At 43.2% G+C, this 25980-nt stretch overlaps 1 protein-coding gene across 1 annotated transcript in view; it reads left to right on the top strand.

Annotated features, from left to right (window-relative positions):
- Positions 1 to 25980, top strand: part of LOC139760004 (uncharacterized) — a 38377-nt gene that overhangs the window by 7494 nt on the left and 4903 nt on the right. Inside the window, exons 2-3 of the mRNA XM_071682746.1 lie at positions 11564 to 11719; positions 19304 to 19440. Coding sequence (XP_071538847.1) covers positions 11564 to 11719; positions 19304 to 19440 — 293 coding nt within the window. The remainder of the gene's footprint in view (positions 1 to 11563; positions 11720 to 19303; positions 19441 to 25980) is intronic.

Below are 25980 nucleotides of genomic sequence, written 5' to 3'. Positions count from 1 at the left end.
AGGGGGGGGGATGAAAATTAACGTAGACACATGTAATTTTTCTCTAGAGCGAAGCAAAGGATCTTGGTCACTATTAGCAAGACTTCGAAGCATATATCGAGTCACGGAGCCATGTCCAAATCCGCCTTAATGTAATAACTACCTTATCCAACAATAATACAAAGGAGGACGAAGACATTTATTACCAACGCAATGAAAATCCTGCCGACTCAGCGAACGCTCTGTCTTAATTACCAACACGGAGGAAGGAAAAGCTGGCGATTGTACCAAAGTTTTTTTCATAACGCGACGGGAAACAAGACTGAGGAGGCCAAGTTTACCTGAAGCTGAGGATACAAGTGGGCTAGGATCCCACGATAAAGGATCGAGAGATGAGAAGTGTGAGCAGGTTTCTAGAACACATGCCCTCCATCAGTGCGGTTATTGCCTTCCTGATTACCCACGGGCGTTGGTCAGTGCAAACACCACCCCAGGGGAAATCTAGCAGCCCCAAAGGGCCCTGAGGTCGTGTCCAAGACAACACTTAAGGAGCACATTCTTTCTGACCACGCGCGTGACGCAGCCTTCCCTTCTCTCGACTTCCCAGCGGGGTAATTTCGGGTCACAGCTGTAGCAGGAGGAGGGGTCTCTCTCTCTCTCTCTCTCTCTCTCTTTCTCTCTCTCTCTCTCTCTCTCTCTCTCTCTCTCTCTCTCTCTCTCTCTCTCTCTCTCTCTCTCTCTCTCTCTCTCTCTCACACACACACTTCGAGATAAAGAGGCTGTTCTTTTAGCACTACACGCCATCCATCTTCACCCCCCCCAACACCACCCCTCCTCCTAAGCTCCAGCTGGGTTAACGGGTGAGACTTTCACAAAAGGCCAGTGTGTGATGGCGAAGAGAGTGAGTCTCGGCCTGCCAATAGCCATGTGGAAATCCCTAAGATTTCAACACTATGAACCTTGATTGTCATCTGCGCGGCTGGAGGTCGGGAGGGAGGGAGAGAGAGAAGAAGTGGCAGCAACAAAGGCATCTGTATATCTAAAGGTGACCAGGACAGGAAAGGTTAATTGCTAACAGGGATGAAGACTTGTGAACTAAGATTTTGTGGTGGTGGAATGAGGCGTTCACGTGTGAGATATTGTCCTCGGGGGGTGGGGGGAGGGCTGTTTGATTAGCCTGGAGGGAGGGGTTGAGGGGGAGGTGGGAGATGAGGGCGATGGTTGGAGGGAGGGAGGGAAGAGAAGAGGTAGGGGGTTGGTGTACGAGGGAGGGGCGGAGGAGGAGGAGAAGAATGTAATAAGGGGAGAGAGGAGATACATGGAAGTTAATACCGTAGTGGTGCTGGGGTGGGCTAAAGGTTAATGAGGTGGGTCAAGGTCAACCGGGATTTTCGGGGCCTTGTTTGTTGTAAGGGTGGACACGGGGTCGTACGTCAGGTGATGGAGATAGCGCTGGTGGTGGCGCGAGTGTTGGTGGTGGGTAGTGGTGATGGTGAAGTAAGAAGGGATGTGCCTCTTGGGTACAACCTGCCATGGGTAAATTAGCCCACCATCCGAAACTAGGCAAGTGTACCTGAGTATGATGACCCGAACCTGAGTATGTTGACCCGTACCTGAGTATGCTGACCCGTACCTGAGTATGCTTACCCGTACCTGAGTATGCTGACCCGTACCTGAGTATGTTGACCCGTACCTGAGTATGCTGACCCGTACCTGAGTATGCTGACCCGTACCTGAGTATGTTGACCCGTACCTGACTATGTTGACCTAAACCTTAGTATGTTGGCAACACAGTGACAACCGTCGACGAAGAGGAGACAACGGAGCACCGAGATGAGCAGACAATGACGAAGAACTGGTTCTTACGAGGGGAGGAAACACCTTATGAAACACTGATCGAATCAAATCGAGGTGAGGGTTAAGACCAGACCACACCAGACCACATGAGGAGGGACACATATACAGTGGAATTCAGACTAGTAGACCAAAGGTCTCTGGTATCTTTATATGAGATAATATCTTCAATACCACACCAATGCGATCATTCTGCATGTCGACATCTTCGCTGCACAGAGAGCAGGGTAAAAAGACATAAGAACACGATCACAGAAGCGAAGCAAAAGCATCCGTAAGATCATTTTTAAGGGAAGGGTGAAACTTAATATGGAATTGTCTCTCTCTCTTCTGTCCTATGACACCGGATGAGAGACAGCCATGGTTCTTGCAATGCGTCTTAATCCCATTCATGATTCGATAGTTATCATTTCCCAATCCCCTTGTTTACACATGTAACGCCACTTGTTTACAACACACACTACGAACACACGCATTTGTTTACACGTCTCACGTCGACCGGATGGCGCCCCGGTGAATTAGTAGATGATAAAGACTCAAGACAAGTAAGTGTTCGAATCCCAGCTCGATATCCAAGGTTAACTATTCATCTGACACGAAACAGCTTCGTCCACTTTTTTTATTTTACGTTCCTCTCTGTCGCATCGTAAATGTTTATGTGTGTATTACGTGAAGGGCAGCTGGTGTCGTATGACCAGGCGTGTCACGGGGGCCACACGAGATGTGGCCCAGAAGTGCAATTAACTTGATTAACACATAATAGAAAAAAAAAAAGGGTCATGGTAGAAAATGGGTTGTAAGGCCTCAGAGTGTAAAGGGTACATTGGGTGTCTTCGAAAACGTAGTCATGATAATGATAATGAAGTATTTCTTAATAATAATGAGATATTTCTTAATGATAATGAGGTATTTCTTAATGATAATGATAATATAATGATAATGAAATACTTCTCTATGATCATGATAATATAATGATAATCATTTCTTAATGATAATGATAATATAATGATAATGAAGTATTTCTTAATGATAATATAATGATAATGAAGTATTTCTTTATGATAATGATAATATAATGATAATCATTTCTTAATGATAATGATAATATAATGATAATGAAGTATTTCTTTATGATAATGATAATATAGCATTTCTCCCACGAATTATAGTAACTCAGATAAATAAAAAACTTTACATTCATATTTATCATCCATATGAACATCATTATATTACTGGTGATATAATAAGTAATACAGTAACAGAATCTAGTAATTTATAATGAATGAAAAAAAGATATTCTTTATAATAAGATAAACAATTCCTTTTTATATTTAGAAGGACGGACTTGCTTTCAGATATCCAATAGTTAAGTGTATCAAAGACTTAACTGATTAACAGATAGATAAATACGCTTGAGACAACTGGTAATAGATTGGGGGCAAATGTAATTCCTAAAGCAATTCCGACCTGACTTAACGACTCGTTCGAGGTGGTGTAATCCACAAAGGTGATTAACGAAGATTTCAGAGAGAGGGTAATTACCTGTGTTACGGGCGGGCAGAAGTGGTGATTGTGAAGGTTATTACGATGACCTTTGACACTGTTGGCAGGTGGCTCATTGTCCTCGTTATCGTACCCAATCACCAATGCCATTTAAGTCGTTAATCCCAAGAAAATGATGTGTGTGTGTGTGTGTGTGTGTGTGTGTGTGTGTGTGTGTGTGTGTGTGTGTGTGTCTGTGAGCATGCATATGCATATAAACATGTGTATCTGTTTATGTATATGTGTGTATGTTTTGCTTGTGTGTGTGTGTGTGCATCTTTTGCTTGTATATGTGTATATGCACGCATGTGCATATTCATGCGTGTGATTATGCATGCACATATGTGAGTGTGTAAATGTGAATGTGTATCATCTATGCTTGTTGTGTATGTATGTATGTTTGTATGCGTATATGTATATATCACGTAATCACTCGTATATCTGGTTGGAGCAGTATACACATTAAGTATTCATAGGATACATGAATATCTGTATACTCCCCATATCTAATGTTTTCAGGTCAGTTACTCACCCCCTTCTTGAATAACTTCGCTAATTTTAGAATAATCGCCTAAATAATTATAGCTAAGGCCCATCCGTACGTAGAGGATTGAGGAATTGTGCCTATATTCTCTCTCTCTCTCTCTCTCTCTCTCTCTCTCTCTCTCTCTCTATATATATATATATATATATATATATATATATATATATATATATATATATATATTTTTTTTTTTTTTTTTTTTTTTTTTTTATACTTTGTCGCTGTCTCCCGCGTCTGCGAGGTAGCGCAAGGAAACAGACGAAAGAAATGACCCAACCCCCCCCCCCCATACACATGTACATACACATGTCCACACACGTGTATACATACCTACACAGCTTTCCATGGTCCACCCCAGACGCCTCACATGCCTTGATTCACTCCACTGACAGCACGTCAACCCCTGTATACCACATCGCTCCAATTCACTCTATTCCTTGCCCTCCTTACACCCTCCTGCATGTTCAGGCCCCGATCACACAAAATCTTTTTCACTCCATCTTTCCACCTCCAATTTGGTCTCCCTCTTCTCCTCGTTCCCTCCACCTCCGACACATATATCCTCTTGGTCAATCTTTCCTCACTCATTCTCTCCATGTGCCCAAACCATTTCAAAACACCCTCTTCTGCTCTCTCAACCACGCTCTTTTTATTTCCACACATCTCTCTTACCCTTACGTTACTTACTCGATCAAACCACCTCACACCACACATTGTCCTCAAACATCTCATTTCCAGCACATCCATCCTCCTGCGCACAACTCTATCCATAGCCCACGCCTCGCAACCATACAACATTGTTGGAACCACTATTCCTTCAAACATACCCATTTTTGCTTTCCGAGATAATGTTCTCGACTTCCACACATTTTTCAAGGCTCCCAAAATTTTCGCCCCCTCCCCCACCCTATGATCCACTTCCGCTTCCATGGTTCCATCCGCTGACAGATCCACTCCCAGATATCTAAAACACTTCACTTCCTCCAGTTTTTCTCCATTCAAACTTACCTCCCAATTGACTTGACCCTCAACCCTACTGTACCTAATAACCTTGCTCTTATTCACATTTACTCTTAACTTTCTTCTTCCACACACTTTACCAAACTCAGTCACCAGCTTCTGCAGTTTCTCACATGAATCAGCCACCAGCGCTGTATCATCAGCGAACAACAACTGACTCACTTCCCAGGCTCTCTCATCCCCAACAGACTTCATACTTGCCCCTCTTTCCAGGACTCTTGCATTCACCTCCCTAACAACCCCATCCATAAACAAATTAAACAACCATGGAGACATCACACACCCCTGCCGCAAACCTACATTCACTGAGAACCAATCACTTTCCTCTCTTCCTACACGTACACATGCCTTACATCCTCGATAAAAACTTTTCACTGCTTCTAACAACTTGCCTCCCACACCATATATTCTTAATACCTTCCACAGAGCATCTCTATCAACTCTATCATATGCCTTCTCCAGATCCATAAATGCTACATACAAATCCATTTGCTTTTCTAAGTATTTCTCACATACATTCTTCAAAGCAAACACCTGATCCACACATCCTCTACCACTTCTGAAACCGCACTGCTCTTCCCCAATCTGATGCTCTGTACATGCCTTCACCCTCTCAATCAATACCCTCCCATATAATTTACCAGGAATACTCAACAAACTTATACCTCTGTAATTTGAGCACTCACTCTTATCCCCTTTGCCTTTGTACAATGGCACTATGCACGCATTCCGCCAATCCTCAGGCACCTCACCATGAGTCATACATACATTAAATAACCTTACCAACCAGTCAACAATATATATATATATATATATATATATATATATATATATAACTTCGGGAGATACTGTCAGGTCTTAATTGCATAACTGCTAGGCTCTTAATGAAGGGGATCTGATACTTAATATCATATGTGTCAAACATTCACACAAAGGGAGGAAAGGTAATTGGGTCACTAGAAATACAATTATCATTATACCCTATCAACTATATATGACGTCAGAATGATAGCAATTCGGTTATACCCGCCAAGCCATACGGTATATATATGTGGTATATATAAGGTATATATACGGTATATATCTTTTCTACACCCAGTGCGGTGGGAAAGACAGCATATATATGAATCACGTGATTGAAGCTGCTTGAGAGAGGTTGTTAACTATTCGTTTGATGGTTCCACGTTGTCAAATATAGTGCAGCTGTTCGCTTGTTCGTATACTATTCCCCCATATTTACGAATTCGGTTTCGTAATTTATTAGATACACCGATCTATACTGTAAAGGGTATGGTTAAATTATGATAATTGAAAACATACGTCTCCTCTTACATGATTAGAATAAAAGGGGAAATACGCACGTTAGCGAAAAAAACATGCACGCAAACCATATAAACACGCACAAAGAAAATGTACACATGCAGGTCCACCCACACCATTTGCAATGGACAAGTCCTCACATTATATGTACACAAGTGCACATGTGCTCATACCTTACACACACGCACACACTCACAAAAACATCTTTGTCTGTCTGTCTGTCTGTCTCTCTCTCTCTCTCTCTCTCTCTCTCTCTCTCTCTCTCTCTCTCTCTCTCTCTCTCTCTCTCTCTCTCTCTTCAGTTAGGTATCATTTTGGCCACTGCTCTCGCGGACTGCCTCCATGTTGTACCCCAGTCACTGTGGTTTGGACCCTCGACACGAAAGGCATATTTATCAATTTCATATCTATATTTCATACTTAATCGATGTTTCCCGCGTCAGCGAAGTAACGCCAGGAAACAGACAAAGAATGGCCCATCCACTCATACATACATACACACACACACACACACACACAAACACACACACACACACACACACATAATATATATATATATATATATATATATATATATATATATATATATATATATATATATATATATATATATATATATATATATATAAACGCCCATACACGCACATATACATACATACATATACATATACATATCAATATATACACATATACATACATATACATACACATACACAGACATATACATATATACACATGTACATATTCATACTTGCTTGCCTTCATCCATTCCTGGCGCCACCCCGTCCCACGGGAAACAGCATCGCTTCCCCCTGCTTCAGCGTGGTAGCGCCAGGAAAACGTATACAAAGTAAATACATCATGAACGGGGTAACAGAAGTGTTCTGGATTAGGAATGAATTCCTCAAAGAACGTCTTTTTAATAAAGAGAAAAATGATTATAGCCTGCGGCAGGCTTTGTTGAATGAAGCCTGGTGGCACAGTGAAGGTAAAAAGAAAAAAAAAAAAACCCCTAAAAGGACGACTCATTAAGAAATAACATAATGAGGGGAAAAGTCCAAACAGACGCCTTCATTATAAAAGTCTCAAAAGCACGACTTCAGCCAAAAGCTAAAAGAATGATTCAGTCGTAATTACTAGGAAAAAAACTAAAAAAAAAAAAAAAGAGATATATGCTAATTCCTCAGCCAGGAGACTTAATTAAAATCTTGCGAAAGGGCACACATTAATTAAAGTGGAAAGGCTAATCACACATCTATATTATGAATAGACTATTAGGGAGAATCCCGGCCTGATGCCTTAATTAAAACCAAGAAAAGGTGGCCTTTATCTAATGATGCAAATCTTAAAGGCACGTTCAGTCAACCCGCGGATATTAATGTCTGTGGAGAACGACTTTCCCCCGTAGAACCCCACAGCGTTTTCACAGCTTCAGACGTCCCTTTAAGAAAACCAACTCTACTCTTTTAATTTCCAGGAGCGTCAGATATGCTTATTCATTTACAGACACCACGCATATAAATTCTCCCTTATTTGTAAATATTTTACGGATGTAAAATCCACAAAGTCTGTCAATACCGATGTAAAACATGATTCGTTTACCTTTTTTTTTTTTTTTTTAATTTCCGAACGTTACAATTGGCGTCGTTCCTTTACGTTTAAGAGCATTTGTTTTCGTTCTTAAATCCAGCACAAGTGTAGTCAGGTCAACAAATCTCTTCCCCTTTATCAATGGGTAATTAAGTCGTGGTAGATCTAGAGAGACACAGACAGTCCAAGCCGTTCATTCTATATATACAAGGAGTGATGCCCTTCTCCTCGAGTATCACCCACGCTTGGTCTAAGACGACACCAATACGACACCTGGTGTCACAGTACGACACCTGGTGGCACAGGACGACACCTGGTGTCACAGTACGACACCTGGTGGCACAGTACGACACCTGGTGGCACAGTCCGACACCCGGTGGCACAGCACGACATCTGGTATCACAGTACGACACCTGGTGGCACAGTACGACACCTGGTATCACAGTACGACACCTGGTATCACAGTACAACACCCGGTGTCACAGTACGACACCTGGTGTCACAGTACGACACCCGGTGTCACAGTACGACACCCGGTGTCACAGTACGACACCTGGTGTCACAGTACGACACCTGGTGTCACAGTACGACACCTGGTGTCACATATGCTTGAAAGGGGAAGGAAAAAAACGCTTTTTTTGAATCGTTGAGGGAGAGAGAGAGAGAGAGAGAGAGAGAGAGAGAGAGAGAGAGAGAGAGAGAGAGAGAGAGAGAGAGAGAGAGAGAATTCGCAGAAAAAATGGAAAATAAGAGAAAGGAATTCTTAAAAAAAAATATAAATAAATTTGATGTCGGAGAGTAACATCTATTTCCTAAGTGGTACGTCACTTCCCATGTTCTCTCGTTTGACAATTGGATATAGTGTGTGTGTGTGTGTGTGTGTGTGTGTGTGTGTGTGTGTGTGTGTGTGTGTATGTGGCAGGCTGAGGGGAAACTCGATTATGTACATTTCTCCTCCACATGTAACACCCTGACCGTGCCATCTTCTTTGTCACAAAATATGAGGAAAAAACAGATGATACAATTGACAAATACAGGGTCAAAGAAAACGTACGTCTTCTAATTTACGTCAAAATTTTTACGTCTGTGAGCAGTGACCCTCCCAAAATACTTAAAATCTAAAGGCTTCCATATGCCACAGATGTTTCTATCGCCTACAATATTATCATTTTTTTGTGATTTAATATTTTTAGAGTCTTATAAAAGAACGGAAATTTTTATCAATTTATGCCATTTTGTTTGTAAATTGTCAGTCGACTAGAAGTAAAAAAAAAAAAATGAGACTTAAATAAATTGATTAATTGATTGATAGATAAGTGAATAATGAAACTGATAGAAGTGATTTTGAGAATGATGTTTTTCTAATAATTGTTAGCCGTTTCCCGCGTAACTATGTAGCGCCAAGGATAGACGAAGACTGGTTTCGTATGTTGCCATCCATAACCAGGCTCCAGAGATCTTTACGTGGTCTCCCTCGACCGCTTCATATATCCCTGGTTCGGTCCAGTGACAACACGTCGCCCCCTGTATACCACATCTCGTTCTATTTTCTATCCTCTATCCACTCCATGCCCTTTCTTTCATGATTCTATAACGCTTTCATTGTCTTTTTTTCTCTCTCTCCCATCTTCCATCTATCCTTCCCTTGCCTCTTCCAGCTTTCCTCTCCCGATTATCCCTGTCCCACACCATTTACCATTTTCTGTGTCCCCTTCCCTTTCACTTCTCCTATTACTTCGGCACCCTCCCATCTTTTCCTCTTTCCTATCCCTTCCCTAATGGCCTGTCACTAGCTATCTTGAAGGGGAACTGCGTATATGGAGGAGTAGGGGTTTACCCTCTCTCTCTCTCTCTCTCTCTCTCTCTCTCTCTCTCTCTCTCTCTCTCTCTCTCTCTCTCTCTCTCTGGCTCTTGAAACTCAATAAAGGCGATTCAGTCATACGCTGTCCCAAGGTTATATTGAGTAATGCAGCATATATATATATATATATATATATATATATATATATATATATATATATATATATATATATATATATATATATATAGGATAATCTTAAGTTAACATCACTAAAACGATCATTCTTTTCTGGCATATAAATGTAATCTATCCTAAATTACTTCTCTAAATTACCAAAAGCAATATGAACACGAGATTCACTTCTTTTTTTCCCCTCCCTCTATCATGCTCATCCGACCTCAAATGGAATTCCATCGACCCCTGAAAATAATCTTTGCATTTTTACAGTCACGATCAAAGGGCAAACTCATCGAAAGAAATTGAAGGAAAACATTCTAGTGACTCGTTTTAATGCCACAGGGAAAAAGCAGGGCAGATTATTCTCTTTCCCCTAACAAGCATGAGCAAGACGGAGCCAATTTATTCATTTTTCACATATAAGTACACTAGCACTGATTTATTCCATTCCAGCACACGAATACCTACACCAATTTATTCCCATCCAGCACATGAGAGTGGGCCAGCACAAATATATTCCTTTTCCAGCGTGGCTCAAACATCAACAATTTATTCCTTTTCCAAGCAGGAGTGTTTCAGCATGAATTTATTCCCTTCTAAGGCAGGACGAATTTATTCCCTTTCATCGTGGGTAAGGCAGCAGAGATTTATTCCCCCCCCCCCCTCCCTCCTGCTGTGAATGAGGGCCGCACAGATTTCTTCCCTTTCCACCGTGAATAAATGATAACAGATTTATTCTCTCCCATCGTACAAGCGGGACAGATATTTTCTCATGGAAAAGTCAAAGTTCACGGCGGCTGGTTTATTTCCTGGAAGGAAGAAACCTGAGGATAGATTATTTTTTCCGTAATACAAAAGATTAATGAATTGGAAGATTAATAAATTGGCAGATTAATGAATTGGAAGATTAATGAATTGGAAAATGAATAAATTAGAACATAAATAGAAATAAAAGTATTGCAGCTCAAACGAGTAATTTTCCTTTTTATCAAGCGATGCCTCATTAACGATAATAAAGGAAACGTCATATTTATCACAGATTAATCATATATATATATATATATATATATATATATATATATATATATATATATATATATATATATATATATATATATATATATATATATGGTTGCACACGAACGGAGGCAAGGGTGAGAGAGAGAGAGAGAGAGAGAGAGAGAGAGAGAGAGAGAGAGAGAGAGAGAGAGAGAGAGAGAGAGAGAGAGAGAGAGAGAGTGTATTGGGTTTGAGCAAGAATTAAGCATTTACATCCCATTACTGAACCTAATCCCATCACGGGATCGCGCTGGACCAGCACACATCCCCCTCTCGACCCAGAGTTCTAACGCGATTTGCCAGCGAGGCTGACCCCTATATTGGGAAGGTCTGCTACACAAGTTAGGGGTCAGTGGTCTATGACCGGTTGTAAGCATATATATATATATATATATATATATATATATATATATATATATATATATATATGATAACATCAATCACCTTCCCTCCCTCCACCAACAACATCAACAACCATCCCTCCCTGCTCCTCCCTCCACCAACAATATCAACAACCATCCCTCCCTCCTTCTCCTCCTCCTCTCCCTCCACCAACAACATAACCATCCCTGCTCCTCCCTCCCTCCACCATCAACAACCACTCCCTCCCTCCCTCCCTTCTCCTCCCTCCATCATCATGAACCTCAACTAACCTCACCTCCCTCCTCACCCGGCAGAGCATCATGCAAACAAGGCGAGGTTCTCTTCTGGCGTGCCTGACGCTCCTCCTGGCTCTGGCTACGGTGGCGGCCTTCAACCAGGACCGGGTCATCTACAAGTGGTCGCCTCTCTGGTTCAACAACTACTACCGCCGCGCCAACCTCTACAAGAGAGTTAGTTGATCAGATAATGAGTTAGAGCTATCTCTATAAGCTTAGTAGTTAGAGCTATCTCTATAAGCTTAGTAGTTAGAGCTATCTCTATAAGCTTAGTAGTTAGAGCTATCTCTATAAGCTTAGTAGTTAGAGCTATCTCTATAAGCTTAGTAGTTAGAGCTATCTCTATAAGCTTAGTAGTTAGAGCTATCTCTATAAGCTTAGTAGTTAGAGCTATCTCTATAAGCTTAGTAGTTAGAGCTATCTCTGTAAGCTTAGTAGTTAGAGCTATCTCTGTAAGCTTAGTAGTCTGAGCTACCTATGTAAGCTTATTAGAGCTACCTCTATAAATTCATTAGTTAGAGCTACCTCTGTAAGCTTATTAGAGCTACCTCTATAAGCTTATCAGTTAGAGCTATCTCTATAATCGTATTAGTTAGACCTACCTCTATAAGACAGTTAGTTAGAACTACACAAGAGTTTCTTCACTCATCATTAGTCGTACTGATTCACCAAGACGACCAACTTACCCGTCAGCCATGACAGCACGACCCTCGCGGTGGACGGGGTGGTCGTATACACTTCCCATGGCGGCTGGAAATACATAACAGACGCTGTAATATGAACAGGATATAATGTCTTCCTGGAGAGAAAGGAGTCAGGTCTGCCAACAGAGCAGAAATAAACAAGAGAGAGAGAGAGGATCAAATGCCTCAAGAGATGCTGTTAATGTTGATTAAAAAGGATTCATAGCAGGTATGATTTAAAGGATCTATAACACGCATATCATAGAGTTAGATCCCTCCACAGGAGGTTTGGAATGTAAGAACGTATATTTTTCCTAGGAAAATGGTTCTCTTTGGAAATAAGGCCCGCCCATTCTTCCAGTTATCTGGAAAAAGGAGTTTAACTTACGACCAAATCTATTATCTCTTCGCCCGCTCTATGTGTAATAACAGACGAAGCGTTATCAAAAGGGTAAGTTATCTGATAACACTGATAGCTCATCAAAATGGGTCGAAAGAGGTGTTATATCTGAACAAATGCTAGTTTGTACAGTACGTTGGATAGAATGAATTGAAGCGATAGTGGTATATGGGGGGAGACGTGCGTCTTTATTGGACTGGAACCAAGGCGTAAGGTGCGGTTAAGGTGTGCCTACCATCCCCTACCATGAAATAGAAATCTAAACAAAAAACGGTCTAGCACAACAGATATGAATTTAATCTGGTTTATTAAACTGGCGTTCATAACAACCATGTGTTCTTCCATAACATTATGAGTTGTTATCCATAACACTTGGGTCGTCTTGCATAACACCTATGAGACGTTATCCATAACGCCCAGGTTGGCCTGTATAACACTTAAGATCTCAGCCATAACACCCAAGTTGTTTTGCACTGTCTTGTCATCGTTCATAAGATCCGAACTGCCACCCGTAACAGTCGAGGTTGTTATCTCTCCCAACTGTGCAGGATGTGAGTTCAACCCCCCTCCCCTTCTAGATACGGTACAGTTACAGAGATTAGCTCCCTCATTTATCCAGTGATATAATACTTTTTTTCTCACTAGTTTTCTAAATATGACTGGTGGACTCTTAGTGTCCCGGACGTTTTCCATGAACTTCTATTGATGGGATTTGACAAACTCCCCCCCCTTTTTTTTTTTTGCAAACGCTATTGAGTCTGTGTGACGCTTAATCCCTTTTCAGAAGGATCTAACTCTCTCTCTCTCTCTCTCTCTCTCTCTCTCTCTCTCTCTCTCTCTCTCTCTCTCTGACTACCACGTTACCTACTTTCGATGTAGATTAACGCTATGTGTATGAACCCTATCTAAATAACTTGCACTAATGTTCTGCTACCTTCTTTGACTTTCATGTAGATAATGATTTTTCAACATCAGGGACTTTGGAGAGAGAGAGAGAGAGAGAGAGAGAGAGAGAGAGAGAGAGAGAGAGAGAGAGAGAGAGAGAGAGAGAGAGAGAGAGAGGGGGACGGACTCCACGCGAGCCGTTTGTCAGAAATTTGGTCGCCAGTAACTAGATCCCCGCGTCAGGACCAGACGCTGGCTGCCCTCCTGGGTATCTGTTGTGCGTCAGCTGCGTTCGCTTCCCCGATGCCAATATCATCCCCCCTTTCCTCCCTCCTACTCACAAGCCTGGCAACTGATGTAGGTGTCAAGCAACATTGCCTGAGCTCCTTATCTAAGGCGCATATGCGTGCCTGTGTGTGTGAGTGTAGGGCAGTGCAGACACTACGGAGCAATGTGCTATGAAACACGTTTGGCATGACGCTGGTACGTAGCGCCTGCTATGAGTGCGATGGGAGGACAAGGTCGGCGAAAATGGAGCCTTCTAACATCCTGGTGAAATGTCTGGTCTTCGTCGTTTCACCAGCACTTACGGAATGACGGAAGACCTTACGTTACTACGACCGCCGTAGTTAGTTCGTGGCCGATGGACTGCCAGTTCATACATCACTAGAGAGTAGTAAGTTATCGACGAACAATCGAAGTGGACTGGTCGCTTTAAACCTGAGGAGAGTTGTCAGATAGACTAGGTGGTGTATAGAAGGCCCCCCCCCCCCGACGCACCCATAGACCACTCCAACACGACATCATCACTCGATCAACCCAACTTTGATCACCGTCAATCCCTTTTCTCACAAGGTACGAAAAAAAAAAAAAAAAATAGGTCATCGAACCTGTCTATGTCCGTCCACACACAATTCCCACTTTCATCCTCATATTGGGTATATACCAGTCTACTGTCCTCTCTCCATCCCTCCCTCCCCCCCCCTCTCTCTCTATCTATCTCCTCCAGTCAATTTCCCCCCCTTTCCTCCTCTCACCACCTCCACTATACGTCACTTGTATCATCACCTCCATTACTTTCCTCCCTCTCCTCCCTCCTTCCTCTCCTCCTCCCCCTCACCTCCACTTCAATCTCCCCGTAACACCCACCAATATTTTCCCTCCCTCACTTCCCTAAAGTGACAGTCATTATACCCCCAAGCAGCCCACCATATTTCACACCCTTCCCTGTACGCTTAGGTGGTCTCATTGTACACGTAATCTCTCTGAGACACTCGCTTAGTATATACACACTCCCTGTTCCTTTATACTCCCACTGTATTGATGCCTTATTTCCCTTCTCTGCTCAGTATATACACTCCCTGTTTCTTTTTACTCCAACTGTCTCTCACTATTTCCCCCCCCCCCTTCCTGGCTGCTCCTCTACCTCGTATACTTCACACAGTATGCTATATACCACATACGATATATCCTTATTGCTGAGCCTATCGCAAGAGGTAAAATGCCTCCGCCTTTTTCCCCCTCCCTTAGGCCTAACAAGAGGTCATAGGTCGATCAATAGGTCATCACGAGGCCTAACAAGAGGTCATAGGTCAATGAACAGGTCATCACGAGGCCTAACTAGTGGCCATAGGTCGATCAATAGGTCATCAAGAGGTCTAACAAGAGGTCATAGGTCTATCAATAGGCCATCAAGAGGTCTTAAAGAGGTCATAGGTCGATCAATAGGTCATCAAGGTCTCGATATAGCCCATTGCACGCCGTCCAGAATGATACTCCATCTTCTATGCTTTGCAAGAGTGAATGATGGTGGTCCACCCCTCCCTCACTCATGGCCATGAGGTGGGAGTTATAGGGTCAGTGGGGCGTGTGTAGACGCCAAGGGGAGTGTATAAATTCTGTGACGAGTGTGTAAACGCCACGGGGAGTGTTTATATAAGTTGTGTGGGGAGTGTGAAGATGCTATGAGGGGAGTGTATAAGTTCTATGGGGGGAGTGTATAAGTTCTATGGGGGGAATGTATAAGTTCTATGGAGGGAGTGTATAAGTTCTATGGGGGGAGTGTATAAGATCTATGGGGGGAGTGTATAAGTTCTATGGGGGGAGTGTATAAGTTCTATGGAGGGAGTGTATAAGTTCTATGGGGGGAGTGTATAAGTTCTATGGGGGGAGTGTATAAGTTCTGTGGGGGGAGTGTATAAGTTCTATGGGGGAGTGTATAAGTTCTATGGGGGGAGTGTATAAGTTCTATGGGGGAGTGTATAAGTTCTGTGGGAAGTGTGTGTGTGTGTGTGTGTGTGTGTGTGTGTGTGTGTGTGTGTGTGTGTGTGTGTGTGTGTGTGTGTGTGTGTGTGTGTGGACAGTATGGGAGATGTGTAGATGATATGTGAATTATGTATATGTGAGATGGTGCAGACAGCCAGGAGGGCAAACTACATCGAGATGAAGAAAAATAAACTTGGCCGGAGTACACTTGTCCCCGGAGGGTGAGTGAAGGTGAGGGACGAGTGTGTTGTAGACGGCGAGGAAACTGGTGAGTGCGTGGGTCAACACACACCAACGCACCAGGAGAGTAAATTCAGATGTCTGAGGCACAGAACCCCTCGTGAATTTCCATCTCAAGGTATTAGCATGAAATATATATATATATACACACACACACAGGCTGGACCGTCTCTCTCTCTCTCTCTCTCTCTCTCTCTCTCTCTCTCTCTCTCTCTCTCTCTCTCTCTCTCTCTGGCTCATGTGTGTGTGTGTGTGTGTGTGTGTGTGTGTGTGTGTGTGTGTGTGTGTGTGTGTGTGTGTGTGTCATCCATGAACTGTTTCCCCTAAGTTACTGGTGGATTAATTTGCTGCAAATGACACACACACACACACACACACACACACACACACACACACACACACATAAAAGAATTTTCAAGGAGGGAGTGAGAATGGACAGGGAGGAGGGAGGAAGAGGAAGGAAAAAGAAGGAGGAGGAGGAGGAGGAGGAGGAGGAGGAGGGAGTTGAAAAAGAAGGAGGTGGGCGTGTCCGAGGGGGAAGAGGTGGGCGTGGCCAGCAGAAAGGCCAACCAAGCCACGAAGTCAATAACTTGTGGTGCACGGGCGGCTCTCGCTGGCAGCGGCTTAAGGTGCTGAAGGGCAAGAGAGAGAGAGAGAGAGAGAGAGAGAGAGAGAGAGAGAGAGAGAGAGAGAGAGAGAGAGAGAGAGAGAGAGAGAGAGAGAGAGAGAGAGAGAGAGAGAGAGAGAGAGAGAGAGAGAGACGGTTGGGATGGAACATTCCCCCCCCTTGCGGCGGAGGTGGGAGGTGGGGGTTGGTGTGTGGGTGTGAGGAATGGCAAACATTCCCCTCGTCTGTGCCCGGGCAGATGCCTCCCTCCTCGCCTATTACAAGAATGATGTTGTTTAGGGAGGATGAAACTACGAGAGGGGCGTGGGTGTTGTGGTTGTGGGTGTTGTTGTTGTGGGTGTTGTGGTTGTGGGTGTTGTTGTGGTTGTGGGTGTTGTTGTGGTTGTTGTTGTTGTGGGTGTTGTTGTTGTGGGTGTTGTTGCTGTGGGTGTTGTGGTTGTGGGTGTTAAGGTTGTGGGTGTTGTGGTGTGGTGTTGTGGTTGTGGGTGTTAAGGTTGTGGGTGTTGTGGTTGTGGGTGTTGTGGTTGTGGGTGTTAAGGTTGTGGGTGTTGTGGTTGTGGGTGTTGTGGTTGTGGGTGTTGTGGTTGTGGGTGTTAAGGTTGTGGGTGTTGTGGTTGTGGGTGTTGTGGTTGTGGGTGTTGTGGTTGTGGGTGTTGTGGTTGTGGGTGTTGTGGTTGTGGGTGTTAAGGTTGTGGGTGTTGTTGTTGTGGGTGTTGTTGTTGTGGGTGTTGTTGTTGTGGGTGTTGTGGTTGTGGGTGTTAAGGTTGTGGGTGTTGTGGTTGTGGGTTGTTGTGGTTGTGGGTGTTAAGGTTGTGGGTGTTGTGGTTGTGGGTTGTTGTGGTTGTGGGTTGTTGTGGTTGTGGGTGTTAAGGTTGTGGGTGTTGTTGTTGTGGGTGTTGTTGTTGTGGGTGTTGTTGTTGTGGGTGTTGTGGTTGTGGGTGTTAAGGTTGTGGGTGTTGTGGTTGTGGGTGTTAAGGTTGTGGGTGTTGTGGTTGTGGGTGTTAAGGTTGTGGGTGTTGTTGTTGTGGGTGTTGTTGTTGTGGGTGTTGTGGTTGTGGGTTGTTGTGGTTGTGGGTGTTAAGGTTGTGGGTGTTGTGTTGTGGGTGTTGTGTTGTGGGTGTTGTGTTGTGGGTGTTGTGGTTGTGGGTGTTAAGGTTGTGGGTGTTGTTGTTGTGGGTGTTGTGGTTGTGGGTGTTAAGGTTGTGGGTGTTGTTGTTGTGGGTGTTGTGGTTGTGGGTTGTTGTGGTTGTGGGTGTTAAGGTTGTGGGTGTTGTTGTTGTGGGTGTTGTTGTTGTGGGTGTTGTTGTTGTGGGTGTTGTGGTTGTGGGTGTTAAGGTTGTGGGTGTTGTGGTTGTGGGTTGTTGTGGTTGTGGGTGTTAAGGTTGTGGGTGTTGTGTTGTGGGTGTTGTGGTTGTGGGTGTTAAGGTTGTGGGTGTTGTGGTTGTGGGTTGTTGTGGTTGTGGGTGTTAAGGTTGTGGGTGTTGTGGTTGTGGGTGTTAAGGTTGTGGGTGTTGTGGTTGTGGGTGTTAAGGTTGTGGGTGTTGTTGTTGTGGGTGTTGTGGTTGTGGGTGTTAAGGTTGTGGGTGTTGTGGTTGTGGGTGTTGTGGTTGTGGGTGTTAAGGTTGTGGGTGTTGTGGTTGTGGGTGTTGAGGTTGTGGGTGTTGTGGTTGTGGGTGTTGTGGTTGTGGGTGTTGTGGTTGTGGGTGTTAAGGTTGTGGGTGTTGTGGTTGTGGGTGTTAAGGTTGTGGGTGTTGTGGTTGTGGTGTTAAGGTTGTGGGTGTTGTTGTTGTGGGTGTTGTGGTTGTGGTGTTGTGGTTGTGGGTGTTAAGGTTGTGGGTGTTGTGGTTGTGGTGTTGTGGTTGTGGGTTGTTGTGGTTGTGGGTGTTAAGGTTGTGGGTGTTGTGGTTGTGGGTGTTGTTGTTGTGGGTGTTGTTTTTGTGGGTGTTGTGGTTGTGGGTGTTAAGGTTGTGGGTGTTGTGGTTGTGGGTGTTAAGGTTGTGGGTGTTGTTGTTGTGGGTGTTGTTGTTGTGGGTGTTGTTGTTGTGGGTGTTGTGGTTGTGGGTGTTAAGGTTGTGGGTGTTGTGGTTGTGGGTTGTTGTGGTTGTGGGTGTTAAGGTTGTGGGTGTTGTTGTTGTGGGTGTTGTGGTTGTGGGTTGTTGTGGTTGTGGGTGTTAAGGTTGTGGGTGTTGTGGTTGTGGGTGTTAAGGTTGTGGGTGTTGTGGTTGTGGGTGTTAAGGTTGTGGGTGTTGTGGTTGTGGGTGTTAAGGTTGTGGGTGTTGTGGTTGTGGGTGTTAAGGTTGTGGGTGTTGTGGTTGTGGGTGTTAAGGTTGTGGGTGTTGTTGTTGTGGGTGTTGTGGTTGTGGGTGTTAAGGTTGTGGGTGTTGTGGTTGTGGGTGTTAAGGTTGTGGGTGTTGTGGTTGTGGGTGTTAAGGTTGTGGTGTTGTGGTTGTGGGTGTTAAGGTTGTGGGTGTTGTGGTTGTGGGTGTTAAGTTTGATCGAGGTAATGTCCATTCCCATCCCCCACACGACCTCTTTCCCCCATCACTGTCTAATGAAATATACTTTTCCACATCCCCATCACAAATCCTTATCGCCCCTCCACGTTCGCCCCTCCACGTTTCCCAGATACACCCACTAATGCGCTCAACTTTCCCCAGGACGGGAGTGCTTGTGGACGAGAGAACTCCCTCTGCGCCTTCGTCAGCGAGGTCACGGAGCAGATCAGGGCGGTGCGCTGTTGCGGTTCCCTCCAGTGCATCTACACCGGCCCATCGTATACATGTGCAGATCCCAAGTGAGTTGGGGCAGTCATCCAACACAGCTGCAGTTCGGCAGTCATCCAACACAGCTGCTGGGATCGAGGCAGTTCAGTCAGCTGTCCTTTCCATGGGATGGCCACAGACGATCTAGGAGTTTACCCAACACTTACTGTTAGACGACAGGTGTATGAGTGTTTTCTTAAAAGGTCGAGACACTTTATTGATACAGGTGTTCCTCAAACATCTGCGTTGGTTCCGTGGGGACATCAGCGACACCTAAACATCTGTTGGAGTCCTAGATGGTTTAGAGGCTTATCTTGTGCATGTGTAAATGATGATCCCAGACGAATACAGATGATCTCTAGTTCCTGATGATTCGTATTAAATCTGATCTTGCTCCAAAGCTGGACGGTGGATTGGCTGGTTTGGCCCTTTGGCCCATCAACTACCTGGGTTGTTAAGGCCGTCAACGTCAAAGTACATTACACCCACCAACCGAAATATCTTTGACACCTTCTTCAGGTGGTAGAGGGGGCAATTCTAAAACCACATACCCACTCACTGTGCCTATGACCCCTCTGATCTGAAGGTCCTCAAATGGGTTTTCACATCAGACGCGAGGTACTCACGTGAGTATGTCACAGACGAATGACTATGACAACACCACGCAAGTTGACGAATGACTGTGACAACGCCACGCAAGTTAAGATTGTCCGAGAACGTTGGCGAAGGTCGTGATGAAGTGTGTGTGGGTAATCCTCACTCACCACTTGAGGAGGGAGGTCCTGGTTGCATGGTTTCTCCTCCTCCGCCTTCTTCCCTCAGTCCCTATCATCTTACATTACACGGGTGTTGCACCTCGACAGCTTCTGTGATCAACTTGTCAATCCATAATAATCACAACTAATACTTATACTCAGTCAGTCCGAATATGTCTCAAACGTGCCAACAACCCAATAGAAGATCAATATACATTAACATGAAAGCGAAACCATCTATACGACTAGATATTTAAGGAGTGATATTATCTCTTTTTTTCTTTTTCTTTGGATAATCGGATCCCAAAAACTTTAGATTATCTGGAGATTAATGGCTGATCAACGGCTATCACTTTAGTAAACATGACAATCATCTCATTGCATTAATGAGAGGGAATATTACGAAGTAAATACGTCATTACTGATAGAACGTACATTGTCATACCCCTTTAGTTACCTCACAGTGTATGATGAAATGTGTTACGTACCCTTTTCCACACAGATCTACCCAAAACATCACGTACCATGCTGTCGCTCGCACTTGCCACCACACACACACACACACACACACACACACACACACACACACACACACACACACACACACGTCTAACAACACACTCCCCACCCACGGAATATGCCAGCCTCAAGCATGCACCCACCCCTGCCAACACCACCCACACACATACCTAACCTAACCTAACCTAACAGTCTCACACTTTCCTCGATAATAAGATGTTCCTTTATCTCCAGGGCGCCGTCTGTAAACGCCGAAGAACCTGAGATGTTGGAGTATTAGATGTGAGCACCATCGCTCGCCGACCTTCCTCCATGTAGGAGGACACGGAGTGTCGCCGTTGAGAGAGAAGAAAAACTCTGATTGTGTCTCGGACGACCAAACACCTGTCGTTCATGGGAAGAAGTTTGAAGATAAGGGAAAAAAAAACAACCCTTCGCCTCTTCGAAAATTTATGAGGAAAAATCTTCGTCGTTAACATATGGGAAAAACTTAAGTTGTAGCAGTTACTTTAACGTCTACATTAAGGGCTTTTATATACTCCCTCACCCCTAAGCAAACTCATATCTCACGGGTGTCTCACAAAACGAATCTAGGTATTCGGTAAGGAGAGGGGAATACGGGAGTTCAACTTTGAACTCCCGTCTCAGTAGCAACACAATACAGGACACTAAAGCACAGTGGATCGTCGATAGCTTGAAGAGGAGAGAGTTCAAAAAGCTTTCTTGAGAGAGAGAGAATGAATCGGGGACCCAGGGTAGAGCAGGTGGAACTCAGTCATTTCCAGGACGTCATCAACGTCATTATAATGTCACCCCTTACGTCACTACACCTAGTGACGTATAAAGGACGTCACCAACGTCATTATAACGTCACTCCTTACGTCACTACACATAGTGACGTATAAAGGACGAATAGCAACCTTTTTTTTCCCTCTCTTTTTCTCGTGCCGGTGAAACAGCTACCAACAAGATGGGAAAGAAACAAACACCAAAGAACAAAGAGGAAAAATAAAAAAGACATAGATTTCTTTCAAAAGATCTTGAATGTCTACAAAAAATTAAAGTCGACATTCCCAATGGTAACAAGTTTCAAAGGAGCTTTGACATAGAGTAGGGCAGACACCACCGCCTACTATGTTGACCCCCCCTTACCCTACAAAACACAATGCACTCTGGTACTGTGGTCCTCGCCAGGTGGGGGGGGGGGGGGAATCTCAATCGCCGACATATAAGCAACCCACATTTGGAAAAATGGGAATGGCATCCCATTTTCCTTCTAACTCTGTTATCACCGACTTCTGAGACTTCATTTGGTAAACTACGAGCGTTAAAATATGTGATATTCTTACACGAACCGAGACCAATTTGAAAGGTAATTATGGAAGAGGGATGCGTCTGTTCCACACGAACAAGTTGATATTCTTACACGAACCGAGACCAATTTGAAAGGTAATTATGTAAGAGGGATGCGTCTGTTCCACACGAACAAGTTGATATTCTTACACGAACCGAGACCAATTTGAAAGGTAATTATGGAAGAGGGATGGGTCTGTTCCACACGAACAAGTTGATATTCTTACACGAACCGAGACCAATTTGAAAGGTAATTATATAAGAGGGATGGGTCCTGTTCCACACGAATAAGTAGACACCCAGAAAGGACCCGATCAAAAACCTCAGCTCCCTCCCTTTTCATTCCGTCTTCAGAACAAACACATGAAATTCTAATTTACAAATTTCTACCACAAGTTTAGGGACTCGACTTCCTCCCTGTGAACAGAGGGTTCACTGATCTATCGGACTGAAAGCCTTTACTGAAGAAGATTAACCCCCCTGCGCTGATCCTGGGTATAGAACTCCTGAAACCATAGTGCCATTGGAGTTCATCTCGACATCGTAGACTGAGCCGGTGACATTTCCCCCACCAGCAATGACCATCTATGGCGTGATCACCAGATCCGAGCCGGGAAATGATGAAGTAGACACAACAGGCGCGTCTGATGATGATGGCTAGGACCGATGGCAAGGCCAAACGGATAAAACCAATCTAAAAATCTATGTCTATCGAAGCCATTGGAATAACTGGACTGCTGGACAGACAGCGCAAGAACTGGGTCATAGATGTAAGGGAAGCTCGGCCCCCCCCCCCAAAAAAAAGGATACAACGCTAAGGCAGGAAACACTGGAGTGACGTGCTACTGTGAACACGGAAGATGTTCAAGACACTCAAGTCTCAGATAGGAATCAAAACACTTCAAAAAATTAGCTTTTGGAAATGGAAATCATCTTATATCTTCAGTACTGATATCATATGTGCGTTATATATATAATATATATATGTATATATATATATATATATATATATATATATATATATATATATATATATATATATATATATATATATATATATATCTGAATTCTTCTACCTCACCAGTTAACTCATATGTCGTCGGTGTTTGAATGTGGTGAATCTATCCCTCCTTTCCACTCTCATAGACTTAAGTCTATTTGGATGTTCCCAGGTCGTGTGTACAATCATTTCATGGTTTACCTCCCAGTCTTTTACTCGTGTCTTATCCAGTAATTCAACATAGCGTAATGAATCAAACTTGCCATCACTGTTTCTAATACGTATTACTGATGATCTTGCCTGTTACTGTTTTAAGTAAAACAAGTATATATATATATATATATATATATATATATATATATATATATATATATATATATATATATATTTTTTTTTTTTTTCTTTATGTCTGATAAGGAAAATTTCCTTATTTGTCAGGACTCTTTCCTAGAGAGAAATGATCTATAGTCTGTCATGTATCAAAAAACCCATTTTTTTTTTTTTCACAGTATAGTTGTGGTGAATGGAAGTAGAAGAATAAAAAAGTAATCTTACTGCTTTTCAAGGCATCCAGTCATGACTTGAAGGTACCGTTTTCTGTTGCGCTTGTGACGTTAAGGGGGACTAATATGTTATACGGAAGCAGGAGCGGATCATATATATAAATACATAACACTTGACTCTGTTCTTCTGCCTATCACCTCATTTCGAATGTGCTTTAAATGTTTCATGTTCTACCTCTTTTATCTGAGAATAATGTTAATAAAGTCATATTAATACGGGAGACTTTCATTACTAAATAAAAAATGACACACATTATATATATATATCTTTCTTTCAAACTATTCGCCATTTCCCGCGTTAGCAAGGTAGCGTTAAGAACAGAGGACTGGGCCTCTGAGGATATATCCTCACCTGGCCTCCTTCTCTGTTCCTTCTTTTGGAAAATTAAAAAAAAAAAAAAAACGAGAGGGAAGGATTTCCAGCCCCCGCTCCCTCCCCTTTTAGTCGCCTTCTACGACACGCAAGGAATACGTGGGAAGTATTCTTTCTCCCCTATCCCCAGGGATATATATATATATATATATATATATATATATATATATATATATATATATATATATTTTTTTTTTTTTTTTTTTATACTTTGTCGCTGTCTCCCGCGTTTGCGAGGTAGCGCAAGGAAACAGACGAAAGAAATGGCCCAACCCCCATACACACGTACATACACACGTCCACACACGCAAATATACATACCTACACAGCTTTCCATGGTTTACCCCAGACGCTTCACATGCCTTGATTCAATCCACTGACAGCACGTCAACCCCTGTATACCACATCGCTCCAATTCACTCTATTTCTTGCCCTCCTTTCACCCTCCTGCATGTTCAGGCCCCGATCACACAAAATCTTTTTCACTCCATCTTTCCACCTCCAATTTGGTCTCCCTCTTCTCCTCGTTCCCTCCACCTCCGACACATATATCCTCTTGGTCAATCTTTCCTCACTCATATATATATATATATATATATATATATATATATATATATATATATATATATATATATATATATACGTATATATATATATACGTGTATATATATATATATATATATATATATATATATATATATATATATATATATATATATATATATATATATAGGGTGGGGGAGGGGGCGAAAATTCTGGGAGCCTTGAAGAATGTGTGGAAGTCGAGAACATTATCTCGGAAAGCAAAAATGGGTATGTTTGAAGGAATAGTGGTTCCAACAATGTTGTATGGTTGCGAGGCGTGGACTATGGATAGAGTTGTGCGCAGGAGGATGGATGTGCTGGAATGAGATGTTTGAGGACAATGTGTGGTGTGAGGTGGTTTGATCGAGTAAGTAACGTAAGGGTAAGAGAGATGTGTGGAAATAAAAAGAGCGTGGTTGAGAGAGCAGAAGAGGGTGTTTTGAAATGGTTTGGTCACATGGAGAGAATGAGTGAGGAAAGATTGACCAAGAGGATATATGTGTCGGAGGTGGAGGGAACGAGGAGAAGAGGGAGACCAAATTGGAGGTGGAAAGATGGAGTGAAAAAGATTTTGTGTGATCGGGGCCTGAACATGCAGGAGGGTGAAAGGAGGGCAAGGAATAGAGTGAATTGGAGCGATGTGGTATACCGGGGTTGACGTGCTGTCAGTGGATTGAATCAAGGCATGTGAAGCGTCTGGGGTAAACCATGGAAAGCTGTGTAGGTATGTATATTTGCGTGTGTGGACGTATGTATATACATGTGTATGGGGGTGGGTTGGGCCATTTCTTTCGTCTGTTTCCTTGCGCTACCTCGCAAACGCGGGAGACAGCGACAAATATATATATATATATATATATATATATATATATATATATATATATATATATATATATATATATATATATTACACTTAATTGCCTTCTCCCGCGCCCCAGCAAGGTATCACGAGTAAACAGACGAGGAATGACTCAACCCATCCACATACAAATATATATACATAAATGTCCACACATGCACAGATACATTTCAACGGATACATACATATACATTGATACACGCACATATTCATACTTGCTGCCTTCATCCATTCCTGTCACCACCCCGCCACGCATGAAATAGCCCCTGCCCAAGTGAGATGGGGCAGGGGCTATTGTATATATATATATTCTTTTCTTTCTTTTAAACTATTTGCCATTTCCCGCGTTAGCGAGGTAGCGTTAAGAACAGAGGACTGGGCCTTTTTTGGAATATCCTCACCTGGCCCCCTCTGTTCCTTCTTTAGGAAAATTAAAAAAAAAAAATGAGAGGGGAGGATTTCCAGCCCCCCGCTCCCTCCCCTTTTAGTCGCCTTCTACGACACGCAGGGAATACGTGGGAAGTATTCTTAATCCCCTATCCCCAGGGATAATATATATATATAT

Source organism: Panulirus ornatus, chromosome 34 (assembly GCF_036320965.1).
Source record: "Panulirus ornatus isolate Po-2019 chromosome 34, ASM3632096v1, whole genome shotgun sequence".
In the NCBI taxonomy this organism is placed as follows: domain Eukaryota; kingdom Metazoa; phylum Arthropoda; class Malacostraca; order Decapoda; family Palinuridae; genus Panulirus; species Panulirus ornatus.
Note: the sequence above shows the minus strand (reverse complement) of the source record. Positions and strands in the feature narration are given on the sequence as shown.